Below are 11097 nucleotides of genomic sequence, written 5' to 3' on the forward strand. Positions count from 1 at the left end.
TTGTTCATATAATTAATATTAGAAAAGCATGATGACTGATTTTCAGTACTTCTTTTCATCATGTTCACATTATATATTCAACTCCCATGTAAAACGTAACCGTGTCATCTCATGCGTGGGTCCATATATATATACAGTACATACTGATATTGATATGTTATATATAGTCGTAAAGGACCAAACAATATTGAGTATTGACCCACGAATACGATCACTCTCCGTCTGATCACGCGGCATTTCAAAGTCCAAGCTGGAGTACTTCCCTTCGCTAGGATGGATTTGGACGGTGAGATAAATTTATTATTATTAATTTTTATTTTAGATAAAAATTTAAAATATTATTTTTTTAATAATATTATTTTTTTATTATTTTAAAATTTAAAAAAATTAAATTGAGATTTAAAAAGTTAAATTATTTATTATATTTTATATGAAAATTTAAAAAATATTATAATGATGAAATGAAAATTTTGTATCTTATCCTACTTGCGCGCCAAACCTACTATGATCGATGCCTTTAGAAACTTGACAAATATTATATAAGAAAAAAGCTAAACTCACCAAGAATATATCCGATGAATTATTGCTATATATTTTTTATTTAGTAATTGAGTAAGTATTTTTAAAGATATTATTGTGAATTATTTTTAAAAAATGTTTAAAAATATAAAAAAATGTATTTAAAAAAAGAAGATATATGAGCTTCTCGATAGAATTTATCGTGCTACACGACTCATTATGTACTTATTTGTTAATTCCTTTTTATTGTCTTATTTTAGAATTCTCATATTCAACATGAATTTTATATCACACACATTTATTTATTTATTTTTCTCAGATATGTAGTGGAGGATTACTGAATAAAATCTTTCTTTATTTTATTTCCCTCAACAATTGCGTGATATAAGCTGCTTAGTTTTTGATCGTGATATAAGAACAAGAAAGAGAATCAATCCCCCTTTCCAGGCAACAAAGCCTGCTTTCTATTTCAAGACCCCACCATTTGAAATTCACACTGCAGACTCGGTTTTCTTTCACACTGCAGACTCCAAACCTTTGAAACGTAAGAAAGATCAAGAAGAAGAAGAAGAACTAGTCGTCCGATCCATGGATGCCGAAGCTTCATCGTAAGTTACTCGATCGGCATTAATTTGAACAAGAAACTTGCTCTTGAAAACTTAATTATAATAATATTACTCCCTGGCTGAAATTAAGTATCATGTCTGCAGGTTCGAGACCAGCGAGGTGCTGGCTACTTTCTTGGCTTCCAAGCCATTGCTACCGGAGTCATGGAGGCTATGCAGCATCGCCAACACCACTGCGCAAGGCAGTTTTGTAACGGAGCAAGTTGCAGATGTAGGGTATATTGCTTTTTCCGGCATCCAGATGCCTGGAAGCTCGGAACCCAGCTGGAGAAACTTGGTTCCATTGGAGAGCGCTGGCAACGGGACCATGTTCTCTCAACTGCACCGCCACAATGGAGGCCAGGAGCCAGCCATGGTGCATGCAGGGATGCTGCATATCTTTCTGTCTATGCATAATTCTCCAAGTTTCAAAGACCAGGTACGTAATTAATTTCAGATCGACTTGAAAGGAAAATTAGCATCAGTTCTTTGGTTTGATCGTCATGATTTGAGTACTCTATTTGAGGTTTGATGTACTGGTATTTATTTTACGTTGAGATCATCACCGCACTTTAATTATGATCATCTTGGAAATATTTAGCATATAATAAATTATAACGGTGTGATAACATAAATTAATGAAAATAATAGTTAATTAGATTTAACAAATATATGTGACAAGAAATTCTTAATCTTAACTTGTCCATAAGAATAAAATTAATATGTCTTTGTATTTTACTTTTTGTTTGTCCCACGACGTTGTTGTTCAGAGTCTTGCTAATTTTTTAGGAAATTGATAAGTTTAACTTAGATTCAATTGAAATTAACTCAGTTTAATCTAATTTTAAACTGAGTTTAATATCAAAATACTTAACTCTTAACTCAAAATTTCTTTATACGTAAAAATCTATCACAACCATTTTTAATTTTCTATAAATAAATTTAAATTTATCTTAATATCCAAATTTATCTTAAGTGGATTATATAAAATTCACTCCACAATCTTAATTTATTACTATTTATAAAAAATTTAATTCATTTTAACTTAATTCAGCACGCAAACTTAATTAAGGCTGGTAATTAGGGTGGCTGATGGAAGAAGTTTAAAAAGGGAGTTAAGTAGCTAGCTAGTAATTATATTAAAAAATTTAACGAAGTCTCGATCGCTAAGCTTACTTCCACCCACAAATCTCTTTATAAATATATATAAAATAAAATAAAATAAAAATGTATATGAAAAGACCCTGTTAAAGACTGATGCACAGCTACCATTTGATTGGCTCTTTTGAATTGTAGTTGCATGGGAAGTAAAGCTCAACTTGGTAGTTGGTGCCCGTGGGTCAAATTCAAGCCTCGATCAAGTCAAAGAAATACAAACATATGGATCTCTTTATAAAAATAATAATAAATTCGGACAAAATTAAAAGCGCCAAACTTTTCTTGGGTCGTCTTGACTTAACAATATTAAGGTAAATTTAGAGATCAATATTAAGGAATAATAATTTTTTGTATTAATTAATCAAAAATTTTATATGCAGTCATTTTTATGTATTTTTTATACATTGTATTGATGTGATTGATTATATCATTTTTAATATAAAATAACTATTTTGACCAATTACAAATACACAAAAATAATTATATGAAACAAAACTCTTAATTAATTAATTGTACGTATGTCTCTTTTACCATGTTGCTAGTCTTTTTTTGTTTTTTTAGATAATACTAGTCTTCTAATTGTTATTGTCTATATAAATATATATATATATATTCAAAGTTGTGGGCCGGATGAGAAGTCCAATTTTAATTTTTGGTCCAGCTCTAATGAAGACAGCATAGACTTCAGCATTAACAACAAAGGAAGGAATTGTCACATATAATATATATATATATATATATATAAATTAATTGGTCCCACTTATAATATAGTTATAATTTTTTTTTTTTTAAAACATAGTAAGCAGTGTTTGGTTTTCGTGATCACTCTGTGGATTACCCTAATTGTCTGGTCCGCTCATAGAAAGTAATTAATTCTAATTGTTTTGTATTTTTTATTCGATGCCTCAATTATTTTCAAGACCGGACTAGGAAATTCTGGTAATAAGAAAAGAAAATATCCACTTGAGTTTTGATTGACCAAGAGGCCAACCTGCACGCATTTTGGACCAAATCAAGTCATGCAATTTGAAATTTTGAATACCCATTATTGCTTAATTCAATTTATATATATTTTTTGTCATCAATTTCTATAACATGAGAATTACTATATTCCACAAAGATAAGGTTTAAATTCTTCTTTTGGTTCATTCCCATTAATCGTTTATTTATTTATTTATTAAATATAGTGCTTATAAGCAATGCTACGTATAGTCGTGAGATGTATAAATATTATACAATCATTTTGAAAAAGAGTATAGTCTGCTATTAAAAAATTAATTAATTTTTTTTAATGTGGATTCTATATTTATTCATTTTTTTTTCAAAATGATTACATGACACTTATGCAATCATGACTGCAATTATCATTCGTCATAAGATAATAGTCAATGGATACTCTGAAAAAGTTTGTAAGCAATTTGCTAAGAGTAACAATACATGAACAATCATTTTTACAACTATGTTTTTAAATGAGTGTATTTATGTAAAGTGATGTTAATATATTTTTATTTACAAATTACAATGTAAATTTAGTTATTAGTAACACATTATGCCAACCTATTAGAAAAAGTCAGTTAATTTTACAGAAAATAAAAAAAGTTGTTCAATTCTTTCATATATATAGTTATTGCATGATTATTGATGCTTAAAAATAACAAACTAATTAAGTTCAAACATATGCAACCAGATTTCGGCACTAATGGAGAAAAGCAAGTCAATTATCGTGACAGGCCATTCCATGGGAGGAACAACTGCATCTCTCTGCACTCTCTGGCTCCTCTCTTACCTCCAATCTGTGTCCTCTCCTTCAACAGTTCTGTGCATTACATTTGGCTCTCCATTGCTTGGCAACGGTTCCCTTTCCCGAGCCATCCTGCGAGAAAGATGGGGTGGCAACTTCTGTCACGTAGTCTCAAAGCACGACATCATGCCGAGACTGCTGTTTGCTCCTCTAGCATCCCTCACTCCTCTCCTGCATTTCCTTCTGCAATATTGGCACTTGTCCATGATGATGACTCCACACTTCGGCACGCCTGCCCAATTGAGCAACGAAGATAAAGCTGAGCTCTTTCGCTTTGTCTTGTTTCATCTGGGAGTGTTAGCCCAGGCAGGAGAAGAGACGAGTTTGTTCTGGCCCTTGGGAAGCTACTTGTTTTGTTCCGAGGAGGGAGCAATTTGTGTGGATAATGCTGTTTCTGTTTCCAAGATGATGCATTTGATGCTTATCAACAGTACTCCAAGTAGTAGTATTGAGGATCATCTCAACTACGGAGATTATGTTGGAAAACTTTCTGTGCAGTTCATGAACCAGAGAGGCTTCATGCAAGCGGATCTTCCTGAGTCAAGCTATGAAGCAGGGGTTGCTTCGGCGTTGCAATCCTTAGGGATAGAGGTATTGCATTCTATCAATCCCAATTCAGTAGCTTTGTTTTGAGAAACAGCAAAATATATAGCTTTATCAATCCCAATTCGGGATAGATATATAGCCAGGAGTTGCTTTTGCCTATCCATTGTCACAAAATTCGATACAAACTATATCTCAAATTTTTTGAAAATATACGAAGTTTTTCATTCACTAAACATACAATCAAAGGGAAAACATCACAAACTGTGAGTTCGGCCTGTAGTTGTAATTTTCACTTCAGCTCAAAAGGCCTAATCACTTTCTCAATAACACAACAATCTCCACCATTTTCATAGAGCTCAACAGGATCATGTCTGCAATGAGGTGGTATACCTAAACTATTTTCTGCATCATTTTACCTATAGCAATCAGTTGCCGGACCTGCTAAGGACTGCCTAAAGATGCCTAGGCCGAGACGGATGGATCGCACACCATCCCTGAAGAGTGCGGAGCTGGCTATTCGCCTATCAAAATATGCACCTTACAGGGCTGAGATAGAATGGTATAAAGCATTTTGCGACAAGTCTGAAGATCAAATGGGGTACTACGATTGCTTCAAGCTGTGGGGATCAATATCAAACTCAAAAAGGGAGCCCAGGGTAAACATGAACCGGATCAAGCTTTCCAAGTTCTGGGACGCTGTTATCTCTATGCTGGACACCAACCAACTTCCTCATGATTTTAATCGGCGAGCCAAATGGGTCAATGCTTCCCAGTCCTACAAACTCCTGGTCGAGCCTCTGGATATTGCAGAATACTATGGGAAACGTAGGCATCTTGACCAGGGCCATTACTTGAAGCATGGAAGGGAGAGGAGGTACGAGATTTTCGATAGGTGGTGGAACGAGAGAGAGAGAAATTCTGGTGAGGGTGTAAACAATAACAGGAGCAAATTCGCGGGCTTGACTCAAGATTCATGCTTTTGGGCGAGGGTGGAGGAAGCAAGGGAGTGGCTTGAGAATGTTAAAAGTGAAAGCGATATGAGAAAAGCTTCTTTCTTGTGGGAGAATATCGAGGCATTTGAAACGTATGCAAGAGAGTTGGTGGAGAGTAAGCAGGTCTCTGTAGACGTTCTGGCAAAGAATTCAAGCTATAGTTTGTGGATGGTGGAATACAGAGCACTGAAATCAAAGGTGCTATCTCCCCAGTCTATACTCCATGGCCCTTCTAGTGCATTTTGAAACAATGGTTATTACTGTATCTTCTGTAAACGACTTGTGTTTATTTTGATGTAAACTATTATGCATTGGTATTCCAGAAATGTTGTTATTCTATTTTTGGTCAAATAAAGAAAATGTGATTAGAAACATGTAAAAAAGATAACAATAAGTTCCCAGGACCGAAAACAGTCCAACATTTGACAGAAGTCAAACCTTCCCATTCTGGCCATCAATATTCCTAACAGGTCCCTTAAACCAGTGTCTTGCATCCAACATCCACCAAAGCATTATTAGAGCCAAACCTGCACCCAATGCCACTGGTGCATAGTTGAAAGTATTCCAAGTAATTGGGTAGTAAGTTGGCAAGAGAAAGACTGAACAGGTATAACAGATCCACAAAAAGGCAACCACGCAAATTGGCCTACTAGCTTTGCCCAGGTAAAATGGCCCGGGTTTGAAATTCTTTTCTGCCATAACCATTCTTGCGAAGATTGGAACTGCATAACCCCCAACCCAGCCAATCGTACATATAGATGTAATGGCAGTGAAGACGACATTGACTTTTAAGATTGGGAGTCCAAGAAGAATGCAGATGGCTGCACAGAGCCACACAGCATTTGAAGGAACTTTACGCTTAGGGTGCACTTTTCTCCATATGGATGAGAAGGGAATTCCTTGATCTCTTGATAAAGCATATACCTGAAAATGTCACAGTTTAGTGCAATGGTGTGCAGAAACACGCACGCACGCATGTGCATACACACACACACACGGTTTAACCAAGACAATGAACCCTCATTCCCCTAAGATCCCACCCTTCCTGATGCACATAATAGTTAAGCAAGAAAATGTTAGCCACTTACAACTCTGGCAGCACTGGTTGTGATGGAAAGCCCACCGAAGAAGAATGAACCCCATATGATAAATAGTAAAATGATAGCTCCAGTACCACTTTGATATCTCCCATGGAATGCATCATAGAGTATTTGAGCCGGTACGAATGTTCCAGCAGTCTCGTTGCTTGGATCATACAAGTAGCTAAAATCCTGAGTGAAAATTTGCAAAGCATATCATGTTAGGCAATACCCTGATATCTAATACGGAAAAATGAAATATCACTTAAAAATACACAGTGTGAGGGATCACTGTTAGTCATATCAGAAGTGAGCATATTTTGCTACTAAAATCGAAGAAGAAAATTAGTCATCATAGCATATACCTGAATGCTGAACATAAGGGACAAAATGTATGCCCATCCAAATACAGAAATGATCCCAATGCTAGACAGAATTGCAATAGGACCATTCTTGTCTGCACCTTTGGTTTCTTCAGTTAGATGAGCTGCGGCATCATATCCATAGAGTGAGTACTGACTGACAAGAAAAGATAGAATAACAGCATAAGGTTTGCTTGATATTCCAGTCAATTTAGGTGCCGTTTCAAAATGTGTGAACACATATGAGGCAGATTGTGTAGTCAGTGCTACCAAGGGAAGCATTATGACAATAACTGTTCCTCCAATAACCTGAAAAAGAGGATTCTAATTAAAACTGGAATATATTTTTGACATATTACTTTAATCCAAGAGCTGATATAGAGCTTGAAAGACTAGGTTCGGGAGGTAACGCTTCTCCATGTCTCCTTGTTTAAGAATTCTTATGACCTCATTTTAAATTTCATATGATTCCTTTGTAGGAATACTGAAAGGAACGAGAAGAAGAGACATCTATAAGACTAGAGTTTCTCATTTATAACTCCATACATTAGTAATGCTTAACTTTGCCACATTGAAGACAGTTGGAAAATAAAATCCTAGAAAAAAACTTAGAAACTTAATACTATTCCCCTTTCAGATAACTCAAAGATTCCATTCCCTCCCATCTTCAAAAACCAAACAGAGAGAGTCTTAATGTGCCAACCGAAGGACTGAGGATGTGTTCTACATATATAGACCACTGCAACAGTCCCTGATTGATCAGTTGATGACTGGTATACATTACAACTACGAATCATCACTAATTGCTGAAACTTTTTAATATGAAAAGAAGATAAGAAAATTATAGGATTCTCCCTACACAAACTTTAAGTGCCTTATCACTTTGGCTTATGGCCATTTTTCCACTTTGATTATTTCATATTTCTTTCCTTTTTCTTTTTCTCATTCTGGTAATGGCACTATTGTAGAGAATGTATTCAGCTTAACTGCTGTGCGATAAAATGGAATGATTTTTATTAAAATTCCAATTACTGTATTGTTTTCATGCATTGCAGACAGAATTTCACATAATTGCTTCTCAATTTGATACATCTCCTGCAAAACTTAAAAATTACTACTACAATATTACACCATCAACAAGTAGGCAAAGGAGCATATGTAATGGTCCATTTGAGTTGTTGGGAAAAAGGGAGGAAAGGAACTAGCATTTGGAAGCTGTTGATGCGAAAGGGATTTTATAACATTGCACCCATGAAAAAGACAGTAACAGGCATACAAGCAAGCCTATCTAGATTGTATACCTGCCACCATATTGAGATTATGTCGATGAAGGCAATCACTTCTAATGCAAAAGTGTTGAGAAATGCCCAAATGATAGTCAGGCCTATGTACATGCATAAGAACAGCCATTTTGGAGCAAGATATCCCCCATCCTTATTTGTTCCAGTGCATAATAAAATGATACTCTGCAGTGTTTGTGATCCTGCATAAGCCTTGCAGCAAGTTAAAAAATAAAGTTAGAAATCTGATTGCAGTTTCTCATAACAAAAATAAGAATAATAAAAAATGAAGTTTATAAAATAAAGATAAGAAAGTACCTGTGTGCCTATGCCTGCAATGAGCCCTATGGTCTCGAGCCAAGCACAACACCATGATGCAAATGGACCCCATTTTGGTCCAGCTAAATGAGCAGCCCAGAAGTAAAGAGAACCAGTAGTCTGTTTAATATACAAGCAAGAGAGTCAGTGACAAAATCTCAGCAAGAAGCATTCAAATTTCAAAGCCCTTAGCAAGGAAATAGTTGCCTCTATGTGTGATGGTGATTGGGACCAGGATAGATATTAGGTTGAGATATTAACGAGCCAGAAAAGAAGTACTGGTTTAATTGCTATCATTATTTTCAGAGAAGGTAAAACTTTCATAAGTTGTTTGGGGCTCTGAAAATTGATCACCACTCTTCAGTTCCATTAGCCAGTAGCCAGTGTAATAAAAGCAAAATGGTTATTTTTCGCTCAGTAAAGATCATATCTTGGACAGCTATTCTCTTGTAATGAAGACAGGAAAGCTATTTAACTTCTGCGCAGTTTTTAGTCGAAACCAAGTCATGTTCATTAGTACTTTCATGGTTTTCAGAACTCCAGTGTAAATATGCTCAATATTGGAAAAACTGGATGACAGAGGATCGACAATATTATTATTAATGATAAGAAAAAACATGGGAAAATGGAAACTGGAAAGGTACAAACCGGGAAAGAGGAACAGATCTCAGCCATCGCAAATCCAACAAACCAGGTGAAGAACGTTACTACCACCCAACCCCACACAAGACTTGCTGGACCTGCATATTGAAGGCTTGAACCAAACAGTGGAGTAATCCCTGTAAAAAGGGTCATCGTCGAAAACGATATTGCAAGTGTTTTGAACAAAGTCTGCATCAAATTAAACGAGAAAGGAAAATTGAAAAAAAAAAAAGAAAAAACAACCGCCATCAGCAAGAAAAAGTAGATGATTTTATATAATCAAACAACGAGAAAGAATAAAATATATACGATGATACAGGAACATTGTGGAGACTCGAGAGAAACCACAAACAGAGCAGCAAGAAATATCGAACAAAGAATCACCATTTCTCTTCTGAGTTCTTGCTTGTAACCCAGCTCATTGAGCCGCTTCTCCCCGGAATCCATGTCTGGGATTTGCGACATTTCCAGCAGGTCGTACCTCAAGAAATGAACGATATCACTTGGTAAATGAGAGCTCGAACATGAAACTGGAAACGTGATATGGAATTGGATCGTTAGAGAAGTCACAAAAGGAGGAGAGATTGTTGACTCTTCAACTATAAAACCTTTGTATATTCTGGTTGCGGTTAGGATGCGTGTCAGCAAAACCTATAGCAATCTTTTTTGAAATGTCATTTTTTGTTCCGTCCAAGAAACTGCATTAAATAGTTTTTAATTTCCTGCTCATCATTTTTATATGAGAAATACTATTTCCACAGATATTTTTGACCCAAAATTTTTACCGAAATGCATTTTATTTTATTTTTACTTTTATTATTTTTAAATGAATTAATGATTTTTTTTAATTTTTAAAATTTTTTTAAATACTTTTAAAAAATGTTAAAAAAAAAAAAAAGCATGATCCGTGAGGATTATCGGTAAGAATCCTATGTGAACATAGCATTGACCTTTTTATATTAGAGGCTGTACATCATTCATGCTTTTCTATTTCTTTTCTTTAGACATATGGATAATGAATAAAATAATTTAATTAATTTAATAAAATGAAAATGAAAATATATATAATATGTTATATATGGACGTTAAATAGTATAGAAAAAATAATATTTAGTCATGATATTTTATTAAAAATAAGTAAATATTTTGTCCAACTAATTAACATAACCAACATTACTTTCCCACGATATTTCCCGCCGACGATATGCTTTTCAGCGCTTTCATACTTTGTTTTGCAGGTGTCTATATTCCAGCCCAAGTGCGTTTTCACTTTACTCGTTTGGACGATTGACAATTCGATCATTCATTTTCGGCTCCTCCACAAAACGAGGACCGACTACGCGATACTGTTTTCCGTTAGATCATTCACATCCTCTCTCTCTCTCTAAATTTAGCCAAAAGAATCTCGTTCTTCTCAATTTTAATTATAAGAAATGTTAAACATAGTTATGTATATTCGTATATTTTATTTAATAAAAGAATTATTATTAAAAAAATATATAATTTTTGGATTTATTTTTTTTAAAAGTGTAAGAACGTTTATTTTAAAATTATAAATATTATTTTTTTATTTTTTTAAAAAATATTATTTACGATATTAGAATATACGAATTTCGTATATTTCATTTGAAAATTATGGATAAATATGAAATTTATATTAAAAAAAATTATTTTTTAATAATAAATTCTATTTAAAATATATATATATTTATAACTTAAACGAAAAATAATATTTTTAATTTTAAAATATTGTATTTTATGAGAGAAGAACTTTGTCTCATTTATTTTTATTTTA

At 34.1% G+C, this 11097-nt stretch overlaps 2 protein-coding genes across 2 annotated transcripts; one reads left to right on the plus strand and one right to left on the minus strand.

Moving 5' to 3' along the window:
• Positions 1 to 909: 909 nt before the first annotated feature.
• Positions 910 to 5960, plus strand: LOC122303345 (lipase-like PAD4). Its single transcript, XM_043115099.1, has 4 exons — positions 910 to 1127; positions 1230 to 1563; positions 3970 to 4674; positions 5052 to 5960. The coding sequence occupies exons 1-4, from the start codon at positions 1108 to 1110 to the stop codon at positions 5865 to 5867; spliced, it is 1875 nt and encodes a 624-aa protein (XP_042971033.1). The 5' UTR covers positions 910 to 1107; the 3' UTR covers positions 5868 to 5960.
• LOC122303346 (amino-acid permease BAT1 homolog) lies at positions 5933 to 9934 on the minus strand. Its single transcript, XM_043115100.1, has 7 exons — positions 9687 to 9934; positions 9309 to 9491; positions 8661 to 8780; positions 8364 to 8555; positions 7066 to 7371; positions 6710 to 6892; positions 5933 to 6545 (listed from the first exon to the last, which is right to left on the minus strand). Exons 1-7 carry the CDS (start codon positions 9765 to 9767, stop codon positions 6054 to 6056), a joined length of 1557 nt encoding a protein of 518 aa, XP_042971034.1. The 5' UTR covers positions 9768 to 9934; the 3' UTR covers positions 5933 to 6053.
• Between the last annotated feature and the right edge of the window lie 1163 nt (positions 9935 to 11097).

The sequence above is a fragment of the Carya illinoinensis genome, chromosome 3 (genome assembly GCF_018687715.1).
Source record: "Carya illinoinensis cultivar Pawnee chromosome 3, C.illinoinensisPawnee_v1, whole genome shotgun sequence".
In the NCBI taxonomy this organism is placed as follows: Eukaryota; Viridiplantae; Streptophyta; class Magnoliopsida; order Fagales; family Juglandaceae; genus Carya; species Carya illinoinensis.